The sequence below is a fragment of the Schistocerca americana genome, chromosome 6 (genome assembly GCF_021461395.2).
Source record: "Schistocerca americana isolate TAMUIC-IGC-003095 chromosome 6, iqSchAmer2.1, whole genome shotgun sequence".
In the NCBI taxonomy this organism is placed as follows: domain Eukaryota; kingdom Metazoa; phylum Arthropoda; class Insecta; order Orthoptera; family Acrididae; genus Schistocerca; species Schistocerca americana.
Window position 1 is genome coordinate 603,724,889 of NC_060124.1, and position 18,944 is coordinate 603,743,832.

General features: G+C 37.7%; 1 protein-coding gene across 1 annotated transcript in view; it reads right to left on the bottom strand.

Annotated features, from left to right (window-relative positions):
- Nucleotides 1-18,944, bottom strand: part of LOC124619387 (Down syndrome cell adhesion molecule-like protein Dscam2) — an 853,562-nt gene that overhangs the window by 318,642 nt on the left and 515,976 nt on the right. Inside the window, exons 8-9 of the mRNA XM_047145731.1 lie at nt 674-855; nt 33-287 (exon numbers count right to left, since the gene is read on the bottom strand). Of these exons, the coding sequence (XP_047001687.1) occupies nt 33-287; nt 674-855 (437 nt within the window). The remainder of the gene's footprint in view (nt 1-32; nt 288-673; nt 856-18,944) is intronic.

Below are 18,944 nucleotides of genomic sequence, written 5' to 3' on the forward strand. Positions count from 1 at the left end.
GTGTAATCACACATTTAGTAAATTTGACTTACACCTTCCACCAAGTTTTAATTCTGCACTTGCTTCAGCACTTTCTTGATCATTCCTAATGAAACATTGATACATTCCCTTGTCTTCCTTCTTAACAGATTCAATTGTTAGGATTGGTTCTTTATGATTAAGTGGTTTACCATCTTTCAACCAGCTAATAGTTTTAATTGGATTTCCTTCAAAGTTACATTTAAATGTAGCAGGACGTCCAAAATCTACAGTCTGAGTCTGCGGTTCTACACTTGCTGCAAGTGGAGCTGGAAACATAATAAATTTATTATTAATAAAATGAAACAGTTACTATTCTTTCACATTTACCCTACACATCTCTGAGAGAGGCACATGGTTTTACTAGATACCAGGCAATTAATATCATTGATAAAGATAGGTCTTCTGTGGAGATATGACAATGTGTAAAGAGTTGTAGTTAATTTTTCGGAAATTCAGTCAGACTGCTGCATGTACAAAAATTGGCAAATCATATTTACTCATGAACTAAAATTTGCTAACCCGATGCTACTGAGAGTGTGAATGTTATTTCTGTGATGACACGAAAAATGTGAAAAGGTAAATGTATCCCTATTTACTTTATTAAATATTTGAAATATATTACTTCACTGTAGGAATGGTTTCCATGTATTACCTGTGACAGTAAGGACTGTCTCCACACTTTCTCCTCCAACAGAATTGTTTACAACACACAGATATTTTCCAGAATCATCCACTTTTGCCTCCTTGATAATCAATGTCCCACTGACTTGTTTGACACGCTCATCCAAAATTACTGGTTGTTTACGGGTTGTCCCATCTATATACTTGTACCATCTGCAACAAAGGAGGATTTATCTAAAGCCACACGTTTATTATTTCACTACTTTAAACATATTTTCAGTCACTACAGTGAAATGTTATTGATATAATATAAGAATTCAGATACAATTGTTAATTTTTGCATTACGGAAGGGTAAGCAAACGCATAACCATTTGACAATTTATTATGTTTCAAACAGAGAGGGTACAGACATGCAACACTGATAAACTGGAATTCATATGTGAAGTAGAGTAATGTACTACAGTACAGCATCACATATAAAGCCCTGAAAATTAATGTCCCTTTGTCCACCTACAGCTTCTTAGGAATATTTAATTGAAGAAGTGTGCCTTAATAATAAGCCACCAAGGAGGTTCTGATGATTCATTACATGCTTATATCTGGACTTAATTTTAAACTGATTGTATATTGCGTTAACATAAGTACAATTCAGGAAACACCTGCATTTTCATCTGAACAGCATTACAAGACTGCTTACACAAAACATCAGGCATCAATTCCTACTACCACAGCCAGATTCAATCTGGTCGTATCCTCACGATTCAAAAATAAGTATTTTAGAGTTTTACTTTTCAATAATGCCAATACCATATTCAGTACAATGAAAATAACATTCTCATACAAACCTAATATATATAGCAATATTGTACTGTGTGTAACAGAATAAATGTAACATAGAACACCAACAAACATACAGTACATGCACAGTACATAATGGTAACTGCAAACAGCATACAATTAAAAACTTTTGCTGATGCTCAGCAGATATTTTTTTGTTCTTTTGGTATTATGTTAAAATGAGCTATTCACCAGAATCAACAAACAGACAAAATCAATTCGCAGATAAGTGCCGTATTCCAGACAAATTTTTATTTATTTATCAAATGCCCTTTCTATTAAAACCTGTATATGAAAACATAATGATACTGGTCAATGCTGTCTCAGTTTCTTTGATTTCCTTGACTGAAAAATGACTTCAGCAGATCATTTCCTTTACAGTTATCATCCTCAGAAAAATAGCTGGAAAGGTTGCAATGCAACTGAAAGTATTTTGTACAGAATGAAAAATGTATTTCCTGTTTGAGCTATTTTTGATTAGTTCCATGTCAACAAATGGGAATCACAATGCAAAATATTAGGTGTACACGTTAGATACAGTAAACTGAAGTGTAAGATAATCAATAAGGCTAACAATAGTGGAAAGATGAAAGAAAATTATCAATTAACTATGATAAGAAGAACAAGCACTACCTCAGAATCAAGAGTCATTACAGTAAAATAGTTCTAATTTTTTATCTTGCTTTGGAGGCACTTCTCTCTTTCTCCCATTGTTTCCCCCGGTTCATAAAAATACTACTACAGTGGAACCTCCCATAATGAGCATAATTTGATCCAGAATCTTGTTCATAGTGCGAAACGCTTGTTCTAAAAAGCACTTTATCCCATATAAATTAATGAAAAGTATGAAAAAAAAACAGCAAAAATTTTGTCTTACTCATGTCATTTATTCAAAGAAAATTATGCACTTTATTATTCATGACATATAACCAATTTTTTACTAGGAAGCTATCTACAGTCATTTGTTTGACACAGCATCATCGTCAAATAAATTTGTAGTGCAAGATGCCACTGCTTCATTAGAGTGATGTACGATGCAACCGGTTCCCATGCTTTCAATATTTCTCTTACTGTGCCAAAAGATTGTTGTTGTTTTGTTGCACTCCATCTGCAGGCCACAAGTGGCCCATCGGGTCCATCTGACCGCCAAGTCATCCTCAGTTGAGGATGCGGATAGGAGGGGCGTGTGGTGAGCACACCGCTCTCCCGGTCGTTATGATGGTTTTCTTTGACCGGAGCCGCTATTATTCGGTCGAGTAGCTCCTCAATTGGCATCACGAGGCTGAGTGCACCCTGAAAAATGGCAACAGCACATGGCAGCTGGATGGTCACCCATCCAAGTGCTGGCCATGCCCGACAGCACTTAACTTCGGCGATCTCACGGGAACCGGTGTATCCACTGTGGCAAGGCCATTGCATGCCAAAAGATTGCTGCTTTGATTTTGCCGCCTCCTCCTCTGCCTCCGAAGGACTCCTCTCCACAACTTCCTGCTGTGAAACACACTCTAACTCCATAATCTCGCTGGTCATTTCTTGGCTGTGCTCTTCCATAAGCTTATCAATATCATTGTTATCCACTGCTAGTCCTATGCTCTCGGCCAAAGACACAGTCTCGTTGACTACAGGCTCCATAGGTAGTAACTCAAACGCCTCAGGGTCATGTTTGACAACACACTACAGAAAAAGCTTCTTCCATGCAGAGGTGAAAGTTCTCTCGGTAATCCTTCTCATGCCTTTTCGATCATCTTAATGCAGGCAACGATTTTGAAGTGATATTTCCAAAACTCCCTTGAGAGTGAGATTGGTAGCTTCAGACAACTCAAAGCAATGCTCAAAGAGTGCTTTAATGTAAAGCTTCTTTAAGTTAGAAATAATCAGCAACTCTAAGCAATGCTCAAAGAATGCTTTAATGTAAACCTTCTTTAAGTTAGAAATAATCCTCTGGTCCATAGGCTGGAGCAACAGAGTGGTGTTGGGAGGCAGAAATTGGATATTGATGAATTGAAATTCATCAAGGAGGTGGTCTTGCAGGCCTGGAGAATGGGCAGAGGCGTTGTCCATAACAAGCAAGACGTGGAGTGGCAGACTCTCCTAAGGACCAAACGCTTCACTAATCGAATTACAATAAAGATCACATGTCACCCAAGCCTTGCTGTTGGACTTAAAAACATCATATTTAATCTGCTCTTCTGGATTTTGTACTTCTTGAAGGCTCGTGAAGTTTCTGAATGGTAAACAAGCAGCAGTTTCATTTCAAAATTTCTACTTGCCCTGACACAGAATAGCAGTGTGAGACAGTCTTCCATTGGCTTGTGACAGGGCAATTCATTCTCCTCTGCTGTTATAAAGGTATGCTTTGGCATCTTTTCCCAGAACAGGCCCATCTCATCACAATTAAAAGCCTGTTGCAGCAGATAACCTTCAGAATCTACGAGCATCTTGAAGTTGCCGATGGAGTTCTCTGCTGCCTTTGTGTCAGAATTGGCTGTTTCACCACGTTTCACAAGGCTGTGGATGCCAGTTACTCTCTTAAACTTCTCAACCCACACACAGCTTCCCTTAAACACTTCTTTGAGTGCTGCTGAAGATCTTGGCATCTTCTTGCGAGGTCAGGAAAAATCATACTCACCTCCTCAGAAATTATGTTCTCATTTGTAGTGTCCTCTTGCAATCGCTTTTCATTTATCCATATAAGGAGCAACCTTCTGACATCATCCAGAATACAAAACTGTTGTTTAGATACCCTTGTCACTTCCTCACCTGGTTCTCACTTTTTAATGATATTACATTTCATTTGTAAGGTTATTTTCTTTCTTTTATGGTCGTCTTCCTGCAGCTTTATCTTCAGGGACATTTCTATGAAGGTTATTAAAATTAGTACACAAAAAACACTGTGTGAACACAAGTTTAGAAAAATGGGTGGTCACAAGCTGCATAAGATGGTAGCAGAAAGAACACAAAACCCAGACCGCAGTATGTGCTAAAGACATTGTCCATATGCCACTGCCGATAATGAAAGGTGTTCATATTATTGAATGTTTCTGCCACCGTGCATGAATGGCTGATGACATCACATTAAATCATTGTCACTCGTTATGCGAAACATCGCTTGTTAAGCAAGTCATTGTCTTAGAATTTGTTCTGCTCATTATCTGAATTACGTGGTATGAGAGGTGCTCATTCAGCGAAGTCCCATTGTACTCTGTAAACATATGACTCTATGAAGTTTCTCGCATTTCTTTTTGCATTACTGTCTCCTGTAATTTCATATTAGAAAGTATGAATAACCCTTTTCATCTTATATTTTGTCTGAAGTACATCTACGAAAAATAGAAATAACCTCTGCTAATAATAAGGAAATAAATAGTAATGTACCACAATGATTGGACTCCTCCAAAATACAAGTGAAATGTGTTACCAGAAATTCCATTACACATAATTTGCAAATTTCATTTTTTTATTCCTATTCCTGTGTGTTCCACCTGAAGTTTAAAAGAGTAAGAAAAATGGTCGCTTCTTTCATAAGAAAGTTGAAACAGAAGGAACATACAGAAATTTATACATAATTTTGTAAATTTGAATGCTTCATAGGCTTTGATATTTTATGAAGCAAACAAAAATGCTTTATTACAAAGTGAACTGAGCACAGAACCAACTGAAATAGTTAGTGTAAGGGAAGAAATCAAAATACACCGAACTACACAGTTTAGGACCATGGCTGATCATGGTACTGCAAAACAGTTTAAATGTTTTCAAAGTTTAACACTAATATCTCTACTATTCCCTGACACCTGCACACTGGAGGTGGGAGGGGGAGGGGACATGCTCAATTCACAAACTCACAAATAACCACTATTAATGTTACTGTCCTCTCCAGGTACCATGGAGAGGACAGTGGCAATTTGTGTGTAACTTATACATGTATCAATTTGTGTGTGTTTATTTCTTCATCTGACAAGGATTTTCTCTGAAGGCTCACAATATCCAATAGTCTACTTTCAAGTGTACCCATCTGCTGCTCAATGCCTTCTCTATGTGGTGACAAGCAGTCTATCCTAATTCATACTGTATTGTAGTTAAGAAAAAAAGAGTTACAGCCAAAATCACTGGTGACAAAAGGCTATACTTTCTTGCAGTTCCATATAATGATTTAAAGGTGGGTTTTTTCCTCTTAAGTTAACAAGCAAATTACAAACAAATAAATTAGGTTGAAAGTACAGAATGTTAAGTACAATGCAAAACAATGGCAACAAAATGGTCTGATTACCCATCAATCAAATTATAATATTAAATATGATGCAGGAATCTGAAAAACCTCTACAATTTGCACCACTACACAATGCAAGCATCACATCATCTGCCAGGTGAAAGACTGATTTCTCTGTTGATAACAATGTATACCACTGATCACTCACCACCCAAAAATTGTAAGTTGTCCATTTAACTGAAGTTTGCATTTTCTAAATCCTCTTTCATAAAAAGCACTTTCCAACCAAAAAATGTCCATAAGTGATCAAATTATTAATTTTTGCTACTTCACAGACACCAGCTTTATTTTTTCATTAATACTACATTTTTTAAACAATCATCATACAATTTTTGTTGCCGATTGTTAGTATAACTTCGGTGTTACATTAAGCTCTTTACATGGAAATGACTCTCCCCCCTCCCCAAAAGCTAATTATACTTAACAATGAGTCACTTAAATGTGCCACATCCATATAAACCAAAAAACCGAAACTTCCTATACGCTTACCGATATATGGGAACTGGGAATCCCTGTGCTGCACAAAAATCTACAAATATAGCACCGACTTTAACCTCCTTAATGTCAATGACTTTGGTATTAACCCTGGGGCGGACAGCTCCATTTGGCTCTGAAAAATCAAATTGTTCTTCTGACTGGAGATGATGAACAAAAGCAAGGGAATCCTACTGATTATCAAGGAAAAAAGATAGCAAATAATTGGAATAGATTACACTGTGTGTACTCCAGATTTTGTTAACTACACATTTTATTGTTTGTGCTCTAAATTACAAAATAATTTTGTTAACCAGAAGGCATAATGAGAGTTTGATAGAAAACTTTCCATTTAAGAGCTTAGGAAGCAACTGTGCCAAAAATAAAACATAAAAATCTCCAAGTTTACATATAATACTCCCAAAATATTACCAACACGTTAAGCTGTGAATTTCCAGTTGAGATTGGCATAAAACTTATGTGTAATTAACACAGGGCTTGTACCACAGAAAACTTCAACTGAGACTTTTTTCTGTCCTTATTTTTGATTGCACTATTTATTTCTCTTTCCCCCAAATCTATCTTTACTTCTCACTCTGGACTGAAGCTCGCACAGTGCTTGCCAATGTACCACCTCTGACCTAATCTCTCTGATGACGTGCCCTTTATTTTTGTCAACCATGAGCTCACTGCCCCTCTCTCATCTTTGGGTATGATAGAACTGCCCTTACTTTTAACCTCTTCCAAGAAATCCCTTTCTCTTATGCAATGAAGAAAGCATTAGAGGTAGGTAGTGCCTTTCTCTTTTATATGTGTCTATTGCCAGTACAACACATTTTGCCTCCTAAAGGTAAATATTGACCACCAACTCTGTCACACAATTTAATACTAGACATATGTCACAGAGACCTTCATGAAATAAATTTTAAAAAAATACAATTGCTCCTATCTATAATATACATATGTAATCATCAAACTGCCTTAGCTTAGACTGAGAGAAATAATTAAAGAGCCTGATTGAGGATATTACCACACGAATTTCCTATTTGTTCTACAACATTTTCATTTTGTAAAATTAATTTCCTAACTTGAAATCAGTAATGAACCTAAATGTCCAAGCAATACATTATATCAATTAATTTTATTTTATTTTTATTGAGAGAACAACAGAGAGAATATTTACAGTTCATATTCTGGACAGATTGGAATTTCCTTCCATAATTAGAGTAACAATTCTTTGTAGTTAACCAGACTTTTTTTATTTTTTAAGGAAGCATTTTTCCTTACCGATAAACAGGAACAGGGAACCCTGAGCAAGGGCATAGGCCAACGAAACTAGTCCCTAATAAAATATCCTTAAATTCTACTATTTTTGTTGTAACTTTAGGTCGGACAGCTCCTGTAGGTTCTGAAACAACATTTCAAAAATCTCATGTAGAACCTATCTGTCATACAACAAAAAATGCTGCAATAAAATTTGTCACAGAAGAAGTATCCATTTTTCACCCACTAAAACAGAAACAATTTTAACTGGCCTCAAAGATATACAAATTTAAAATTATGCTTGAATCCCTAGCACTCAAAAGTATATACCATTTCTTTAATCGGGATAAATTTGGGAACAAGAAATGGAAAAGTGATAAAGGTAAAGAAAAGTCCATATAAATGTTGGATTAGGAAAGACACCAACTGTATTTATTATCTTTTTCTTTGATTAAGTACCTGTGCACATACTCTTTTCTCTTCCTGTAATCCCAACTTCTTCCAGATAAAGGGTGGTCTGTATCCTTACGTTCCTCAATTTTTCCATGTTTATAAGCTAGCAATACTGCTGTTACCATAACATTAATTGCTCACAGGCATTTCAGAATCAGGATGATGTGGCTGCAGATTTACAGCACAAAATACAGCCTAGTAGGTGAATGGGTGTGAAATGTTTAACATCACACATTAGCAAACAAAGATGGTCACTATACATTTATTTGGAGCCAAGAAGAATTTCATATAACCCAAAAATTCTAGAGAAATATATAGTTGTAAAATGATACTGTCTCAAAAAACTGGAGTACTTCCACCAATCCCTATATGGGAATATACAAATGGATGTACGAGTGCAGGTTGCAGACACATGGCTGACAACATATGGAAGTTTGGGCCTGGTCAGGAGTTGTTCTTAGACAGCCTAACGGTAAGGCAACTGTGAGAGGTAAGCGGGAAATCAGAGTTTGAGTCCCATCCCAGCACAAATCTTCATTGTTGTCATTCTATTACACAGCTGGGGTTGTCCATATTTGATACTGTGAATAAATTTCAAGTATTTTGTAGTAGCTGAAGTCGCCGCATTGTCTGTTGGAAGGAACACTGCATCGTACTTCTGAACAACACAGGTACTACAATATTGTATTTTGAAAAATTATCTCTATGATACAACCTTTCAAGAACCTGATTACATATTGTAATTCATTTTATAAGAAATAATACAAGTAATGAAAGGGTTAAATAAGCAAATCAAAAATCCAATTTCTGTGCCTGCTATGGGAAAAAAAACCTTCCCCTACTATATTTACGAAACCACCACTGATGATGCTTCATAAATAAAAGCAAATGCATCTATTGTAACACTGTCTTAAGCTGCAGTACTCTCAAGATAAAAAAAATCCATACATATTATAAAAATAGATGTATGTATGTTTCTGTTTATGTATGTATGTCCCACATCTCCTCTTAAACCACTGGAACAGTTTCAACAAAACTTCATACACATATACCGCGCTGTCAAGCCAAAATCACTATGAGGGTAAGAACCAGCTATCTACCAAAGGGGTGGTGGTGGAGCTGAAAAACAAGCGTAGCTCGCGATGCATGAATTTCCAGATTTTATGCACCCAGTATTTGAGAATGACAGCATTCATCAACTTGAACAAACTTTACACATAATTTCAAAACTTTAAAAACATTTTTCTCACTGACAATCTCTACAAAATGGTGGAAGGAAAGAAGGTTACTGCTTACTTTTTCTGCTGTTTGTGCAGTATCAGTACCACATGGGGCATGATGTTATAATTTATTACTTCTTTATTACTAATTGTACTCATGATACTTCTGCAGAATTTATACACATATAGCACTGAATGTAACTACAAAAGTATATTATTATAGTATATGTAGTTCAGGAGACAGAACATCACAAAGAATAAGAGGTGTGAATAACTGCCACATCATGCATGACATTTAAATTTATTACTTCTTTGCTGCGTGAAAAACTGCCACACTGTGCATGACATTTAAATTTATTACTTCTTTGCTGCTAACTGTATTTGCAATAAATTTTGCAACCAGTATCCATATATGTCACTGAATGTTCCTACAATATTATATCATTGTATGACACACAGTTCAGGAGACATGATGCCATAAACAATGAGATGTGAAAAAGCTCCCACATTGAGCATGACTTTTAAATGTATTACTTCGCTGCTACTAATGCCATTCACAACACATTTTGCAACAAGCATCCATATATGCTGCTGAATGTACCTACAAAATTATATCATTGTAGGACATACACTTCATACTTCATGAGGTATGATGTCATAGATATTAGCACAAGGCCAGATGCTTCATGGTATGGGCATGGCCACACAGCTATAAATAAATACCTGGGCAAACTGGGTTTCTCTGCTGGTAATAAATATATAATAGCTACTGCAAAAGATGGACATCCAAATGAACATACCTCACTGAGTTCATTTATATTACCTAGCACTTATATGTGTTTCAGTAACTGTTTACATGTGTTGTACAGGATCGTAATGTTCTCCTTTAATCCTTGCCAACAGTATTTTTACACAATACCAGATGAAGAAACAGCTATGGTAAGTTCTATGACTTGGCTTTGAGAGAGAGCTGTTGGTTCTGCACATGCTGCTTGGTTACAGAGTCAATGAGTCATATTCTCATATACAGAAATAATGTTGGAATTCTTGTGTTGTTCTTTGTGATAATTAGCACAGTGCACAATACTCGACATTACAATTTAAAAAAGTTAAATGATGTGTGTACATAAATGAAACAGAAATGAATGCTATCGAAAGCCTCACCAGTGTCATTGTCAACAAACTTGAATCAAACACAGAGAGAATAAATTCGCACACGGCAGCAGCTGACAGGTGTACAAAGACAGTAACAAAAATATCAGGTATCAGAAGCAGAGTTTTCATTTGGTAAAAAAAGAGAAAAGAATAAGAAGAAATTAGATTGTTTATTATTTTCCCTTACTAATAAACACTGAAGAAAATTAAATATAATAAGCATATTAGGAACAACTGAAAATGAAATTTCAAAAACATCTGTCTCTTCACAGCCCTTTCTGTCCTGTGATTATTATATTGTTTATGTTCAGAAACTAAGTCAACCAATGTTACACAATACCAACAAAGAAAATGGTGGACAATACTTGCCTAAAATTAGGTACAGGAGATGCTTGACTCAAACACAAGATATCGCCTTCCAAATTCACTTTTAATGTCTTTTCTTGCAGTTTGCTTCCAGAAACTTTTGGGGCTACACTACTTGTTGGCTCTTTAAAATGCAAAAGACTCAGTATTATTAAATGAACGTATTCTGGATTTTTAACTTATCACTTGAGATAGACAATGCATAGATTATCCAGTGTATTTATGTATGAAAATTGTGTTCTTATGTTTTCACTGTGTGAAAACACACTACATTTTTTTCAGATTATAAGATTAGAGGTTAGGCCTCTGTTCAGCATGTGAAACACCAGCATTAAAACAAAACAGATCATAAACCATAATCAGTCACAGTCTGATTTGCTGTGTGGCATTTTGAACCTTAATACCTCACTGTCAGGGATAAGTTCAGTATATTAAATGTCACATCACATAATTCGATACACAGGCATAGTGCCATCTGTAAATTGTGGCAAGGTGTCAGCTTCTTTTCAATCAGTTGCTGTTTGAGTTGCCACTGTAATCTCATCATCCCATCTGCTCTCCATTCTACTTGCCCAGCTCAGCAGTGATCACTTCTTTTTAAGGGATTATCAATTTCCAACAGTTCAACTGGTGTGGTCCGTCCTCTCAGTCACTACAAATATTCTTTCCACTAGTTTCTCATGTAATGAAAAATAATCAGTTTACTTTTGATACTGATAAATTTTCCTAAGGGTTTTAATTGTACTTACACAACATATCTTCATTTTTATTATTCCATTTCACATATTTTCATTGTTATTCATAATAATTCAAGCTTAAATCAGTGACAGTGGGCAAATTTTTCCTCTGGTTTCATACAATGACACTGCAATATGTAAGCATGATAACAAATTCCAGTGATGGCAAGTTCTGTATGACATAACAAACAATAGTCTCAAGTACATGTAATGCCAATATATGGTTGAGTTTAAAAATAAAATCTGAGAAATTCAAATGTATCTGGGATTCCAGATGTTCAATGTGAATGGCAAACAGCAGGTGCCGCTCACTAAGTCCAGAATTTATAAAATATCCGAATAACTGGAAGAGAGCGAAGCATGTAAAGATACTGAATTGCTCCAAGCCGAACTTCATAGTCTTCCTCATACACTGATAAGGAACATTTGGAACACATGGCCTTGCAAGGGGGTGTGCATGCTGCCACCTGAGAGAATAGGTGAAAAATTTGACTCCTAGGTTTCTCTTGATGCTACAAATCATTTAACAATTCAAGAAACTATGACAATTGTATGATTCAGAAGCCTTCATGAAGGATAACAACACAAATGTAGCCAGCTATTGTTTTAGAACAATATCAAAATCTGTAAAGATAAAATTCTTCCAAAAGCTTCAAGTCATATGCTCCAAACATACAACCCTAACAGCCTGATATTCAAGCTACAATATCTCCTGTACGAAGCTTACAACTACTTCCCTTGTCTGATTCATTAAGATCTGATCCTAAAGGCGCAAGATAAATCTACAATATGTACACAGTTCATTCATGTTTTAGTGTTAAGTGCTTAAATACTTGCCTAAAATTTGGGACAGGGTATCCTTGGCTCATACAAAGAATTGCACCTTTGTGCCCAGTATGTAACAGTTTTGACTGAAGCTTATCACCTGCTAGTTTTGGTGCAACACTGTTTGTAGGTTCTGAGAATAGATGAACATTTTTAGACTCAACATCTTCATCATGAGAGAACTATGTTGCCTGAATGTTGAGCAACTGATTTATATGAAAGGAAAGTGTAAAATGTTTTGAAAAACCATCTTCCCAAGTGAAATAATCAACTTCCATGGATGAAATGAAACGTAAGAAAGAAAAACCCATTATTTCAAATTGTGCACTTTTATTATTAGATAGATTAGCGTTGCTATGTTTCAAAAAGAAGAACATGATTAAGCAATATCATTTCAAACTAATCAGTATGTACACTTCATGTTGCAAGTACATTTTTTTAAACAGTTTGTATTACTTATCACAAAATTTCAGAAGCATATTCCACTGCTAGTTTTCTCTTTATTGACCTGTTTGTTACTCAAGTATCCCATATTATCCATCCACCATGATTTGATCTCACATTAAGAACGCTTTATCCTAGCTTTCACATTACTGTTTATTAATAACCTTTATTTCCTGCTGTTGTTACACCTTTCTCTGTCATGTCTTCCTTTACTTATCTTCTCCTGAAAATCTAAATTCTTGTTTTTCATTTGAAAAACAGGTATTTGATTCACAATATCATCTGTGAAGCATATTCTGTTGACATAAACCGTTAACAAAGCTTTTCTAGGATTGAACTTTTAAACTCGTCATACCCATTAGCCTTTAATTGTTGTTTGTGCATCAATTCATAATTCCCTTGAACAGGTGGCAGACAATTCTTAAATATTTCATAGATAAGAGTAACAGGTAGTAAATTTTCTAAAGAAAAACACGGGCTATAGGAGGCCATAATATTCCTTATTAATTGTGCAATTGGCCGATTTGAACATTTATGACTTTTCAGATACATGTGGATAACGATCACATGATTTATCACCTTAGATGTGGCACATAAATCAACTTATTGTTCCATACATGAGGCCACATTTTACATAGCCCATACACAACATAACATGTGGATGAAACCATGCTGTGTACAAACTATGTAAAATGTGGCCTTACATATGGAATAATAATCTACTATGATAAATCATGTAATGGTTATCTGAACATCCTTGAAAGCAATAAGTATCGAAAAGACAAACATCAAAAACAGCTGACCACACAGTTAATAATGAATATTACAGCCTACATAGACTGTACAAACTTCCAGTACGGTGGAATAACTGTACGTTAACAACTCCTGTTAAGTGCTACAACAAAAAAGTTAAATTCCCAGGCCAAAACTAGTCGTCAAGTATATAAAAAAGTGAAATTTATAACTTTGGTTGGCTTTGTGTTCTACTACTATAGACTATGTGTCCACCTACAAAAAAGTTTTTAGAGGTTGTGGCCTCACACGAAAACAAAATAATGAGGAAGTTAACTGATAGGGGAAAGCTTACAGAATCACATAATACAATTACATGTATCAATTTTTCTTCTTATGGGCAAGACTATTAACAAACTAAATTCCTTTCATCAAAGAAAAATGATGAATGACTTAGTATTAGCAATTGGGCAGAATTTTTCAACATAGTGAATGAAAGAAAAAATCTTATAAAACTTGAAACAAAAAAGAAATTGCTGTGAAATAAAAGCAAAACAACTACTAAATTACAGGAATTCTTCAACAGTGCCCACTACCGTACATCTGTGAAATCAAAATCTGCTGCTGGACAACATCCAGTATCATGCTGTGTTCCTCCACCCTGTGTATTGTAACAAGCTTGGATCACCCTTGGCTTGCTATCCACAATGTGGTAGAGACACTGCTGCTCAAGTCTGCCCACTCACTGACGGCGGCCTTCCTGAGGTCATCCAACGTGTGATGAGGTTTCCTGCAGTGGTGCACTGCCAGTTAAAGACAGGCTGCAGGCATGCTCAATCGGGCCTGTGCCTGCAGATATTACAGGCTACACCATGTGGCTGATTCTTGTCTCCTGAAGGAGGAGTTCACATGGCATGTAATGCATTGTCATCTTGAAAGTTAATGGTAGGGCTGGAATATTGGCAGAGGGATCATTTCCCAATACTGTATATCCCTCACATTAGTCTCGATAGCAGTGAGCGAAGTATCATATATGGATATCAGCCCAAAATGTGCCTAATCCTACCTGGCCTCCACCACATTCTCCTATGACAATCCGCAGTATCCACACATAGCCTGCAGTCAGTGGTGAAGAGAACCTGATGCTTATTTATTTATCACACAAAATTTTTAAAAGTCACATTTATGAACATAAACTAAGGATAAAATTCATAAAGAAACATCTAGATTACAATTATAGTTAACTGGACTATCACTCCTCTTCAAGCAGTAATCAAATTGTTCTGTGCAGGCCCTTAGTGAACATGACTGCATTATATGCAGGATTGTCTGCTTTTATATTCTAAACTCATATTTCAGAGATGTGTTTTAGTTTCCATTTAGACACTGAATCCATACATTTGCCATGCTTGGATCTAACTTGATATTATTTACTTTTTTAAGCATGTATGATCCACAAATGTTGGTTTCCTAGAGCAGAGTTGTTTAATACACATGTAAGCTGAGAACAAATTAAAAGGAAGCTGTTGATTGTTTCAATTTTTTCTAAGTCCTATAAGAGGTGCTTCTTGCCCTTGCAGTTATGGTGGAGGTACATGGCTTAGAACTGGTAGCCAGAAGGTGGCAGTGCTATCAATTAAACTTGAAATCATTCTCACAGTGGTATTTAGCTCAATGTCTTTTTTCTTGGTGTAGGGGTTGCAAAGAAAGATTGTCCCATCAGAATCTGGACGGCACCGAGTAGCCCATCACTTATGGTTTCAAAACTCTTTCCACAGCTTCCTACATGGGGTGATGCTCCTCCTCATTACTGACCATAACCCATTGGTTTTATTGTTTGGCCCTCGTTCTGAGCTGCCATATAGAACTGGCCACCAGTTGCAGTGGCTGGCCCTCTTACTCAGTAACTATTCTTATGGCACTCATTACTGCTCTACCACCAGCATGCCAATGCTGATGCACTTTCACGGTTATCAGTGGAGACCGATCCGGAGTTCGACCGGCAAGAGGCTCTCGTGTCCACGTTGGATGACGCCTTGCAGAAATCCCTACCAGATTTTCTGTTGACAGCATGAGAGATCACAACTGCCATGATTGCTAACCAACTTTTCTGGAAAATTGTTTCAGCAATCCAGATGGGTTGGCCAGAACATGTCTCATCAGGTGCAAATCCAGCGCTGCATGCTATTTTCTCCTCCGGACTCAATTCAACATTGTCAGATAGTCCCCAAGCTTGACACACAAGAGCAATGTTGTTGCACGATTGTCTCCCTGGCATTGCATCCTTGCAATCTTCAGTTGCCGCATGCAACACACTGGAGTATGACTCACATCAAGACAATGGCACGGTGTCTTGTCTGCTAGCCGGAAATCAATTGTGACATGAAAGAGCTGTTACGGGCTTGTGGGGTCTGTGCTCAGAACCCGGCTGCAACACCATGCCAGTTCTCTCCACAGCTGGTCCCAGAACACTTCTGGGAGAGAGTGCACAGAGATTTCATAGGAAGCATATGGTTGCTCGCAATCAATGCATTGTCGAATTTTCTGTACACAGACAAGATGTCATCCACATTATCAACTGACACTGTCTGTGTGTTGCCCTTTATTTTTGTCTCTAAGGGATAAACTAGGACCCTCGGGTCTGATAATCATAGGCAGGTTATGTCACCCGAGTTTGAAGCCTTTTCCATCCACAATGGTAGTCAGCATTTGACCACTGCCCCATTTCACATGGTTTCTGATGTGGAGATGGAGCACTTTATGCGTACATTCAAGACCCAGATGAAGAAGTTCATGTGTGCCTCTTTCTGTTGACTTTTCTGGCTACATACTGGGCAACACCAGTCAGTGGGTGAATCCCAGAACAACGTTTGCATTGGCACCATCCACAGCATCCCCTGGATTTGTTGCACCCTGAGTCACATGCCATGGATCACCATGGTCTGCCACATTTTCCTCTGGGCTGTTTGGGCCCAGTCCTTCAGCCAGTGGCTGGGGTGCATGCCAGGTATCAAGGTGGGCACACAAAGATCAAAAGTTGTTTGTGGGGAATGCTGGGGGAGCAGCCGACCCATCATGCTAATCAGTTGCACCCATGCCCTGTTGGAGCATTACTGCTACTTCCAGTTGGCTGAGCGCCAGAGTTGATTGCGATGCTGTTCCTGGAGTGAGCTCCCATTTGTAGCAGCGTGCCTCATGTTGCCACCCCCTCTGCTTTCTTCCCTTCACCTGCATCCTCGGGCCCTGGTGTGGCTTGTGCCTCTCTCTGCTATGCTGGAGCCCATGGATTTTGATTCACCCTCCGTTCTGCCACTCTCCCTTTGTTGGTGCAGTTTTCCCACTGGCACCAGAAGATCCATTGTTGCCACAGACTCTGTGTTCTTCTACCCTTTCAGTGAAGCTGGCAGCATCTGTACTGCCTCCTACAGCAGTCAGTCCACTATCAGATTCAACGGCAGTCTCTCCAGTTCCGCGCCGGAGGTTACGACGCTAGGCTGGCCATTTTTGTTCCTATGCAGCCTTTTCAGGGGTGAGGGATCTAGTATCCCCATCAGCAGATGTCCTGATGGAGATATATGAACAGGCATGGAGTAGCTCAGGAACCTGCCACAGAGAGCACAGGTGCTGGTGTTTACTTGCGAGTGGCAGTAAGAGGAGAAGGGCAGTGCTCCTGCTGAGTTAGACCATTATGGACTTAGCCCAGCATTTGTGCCAAGAGTTGTTGTGAGTTCAATCATTAGCCACCAACACCAGCCGCATGCCAGGTTATTGTAGTGCTTGTATCACCGTGGGTATGGGTGCTCGACTTCTCATAGTTCGATTCACATGGCGTGTTAGTTGTGTTCGTAGGGTTCTGTTGTCCGATTGTTACCAAGTCACTGCCAGCCTGTGAAGTGCCACACCAGTCATGTCGAATAGGGGTGTTGTCACATCTAATGCAAATACTAAACTGGAAATGACCCTTTGAGGATTGTTGACCAAGTGGACAATGTGCATTACATAGGAAAGGTGGTTCGCTTCAACTCCATTACACAGGTAGTAATTTCCTGTGATCAGAAAGATATTTAGAAAGAGGTTTCTGAAAACCTTTTTACAGCAGTTTATTATTATTATTATTATAAAAACAAAAAAAAAGGCTGTCATCAACCCAGCATTGGTTTGGCATGGTGATGGCATGCCATTGTCTTTCTCTGAACTGACTTCTCCAGACATTTGTACAGGGAGCTGTGGTGTAATATAAACTCCAAAACACAGTGAAACTTAATATTTTCCACATAGTTGAGAGAAGTAATAAGTGACAGATAAAGATCTTAGTACAGGCCGGAAACTGAACCTGAGACCTTCACATCTACAGCCTGGTACTTTAGTAATGAGGCATTGAGCCTATAAATTTACAAATGTGGAAATGAATGGAGAATGTCAAGATATCCAAATTCTTCCTGCACTCATCAAAAATGGTGTAGCATGTCTTGCTATACTAATTCATCATATAATGCAAAGAGCATAATTTTTATTGGGCATTTCTTCAGTCAGAAATAAGATGTTATCGCATTTCCAAAGTCTGATACTGAAATTTCACATGCCCATAAATGTTTTAAGTTGTTCTTAAGTGAAATATGCAAACTAGGGCCTGTAACTGTGTGTGTGTGTGTGTGTGTGTGTGTGTGTGTGTGTGTGTGTGTGTTTGCACAAGCGCTTTTGCATGGAATTCTCTTAGAACAATTGTTATCACACTCACCAACTTTCCATATCTCTTTACTCGCATTCTCCTACTGCCTTAAGAGTAACTTACATTGTGATAGTCACCAACACAGTCAATGCTTTCTTGCTCATGGCCATTGGCATGGCTGGAATCCAAACGATGAATAAGCCTAACAAATCCCCTGTAGAAACTAACAAAACCAACTAGTTCAGCTCATCCATGCTGTACACACACACACACACACACACACACACACATCTGGAGTGTCATATGGCTTTTAAAACTTTACCATGAATGTTAGGCAGATGTCAGGATGCGAATAGTTGCAGACAGTTTTCATCTTTTATCAGGGAACAAAATTCTTATTTGTATATCAACAGATAAGTGAGTTACAGATCCCAGTCCACAGTGAATAGTTTATAAGTTTATTTTTCTCTTGTACTACAATAATGGAAATTCCTGCTGTGTACACACACACACACACACACACACACACACACACACAAAACATGTGGCCATGGGTGTGTGTTTGAGTGCCTGTGTGGTTGTGTGTGAATGTGTGTACTTTTAGTAAAAAAAGAGCAAGAGCTTGGAAGCTAGTGCAAGTACTGTTTCCTGTTACGTGTTTCTGTGCTCCGCACACCAGTCTACTATAAGTCAGCAGCTGCCTTCTCTTGTATTAGTTGTTTGTATTATGTGTTTCTGTGCTCCGCACATCAGTCCACTATAGGTAAGTTGTTGCCTTCTCTTGTATTAGTCAAATATCATTTGGCCTGAGATAATCAGAGTATCATAAGAGAATAATCTGAACATAAGCTCATACGTG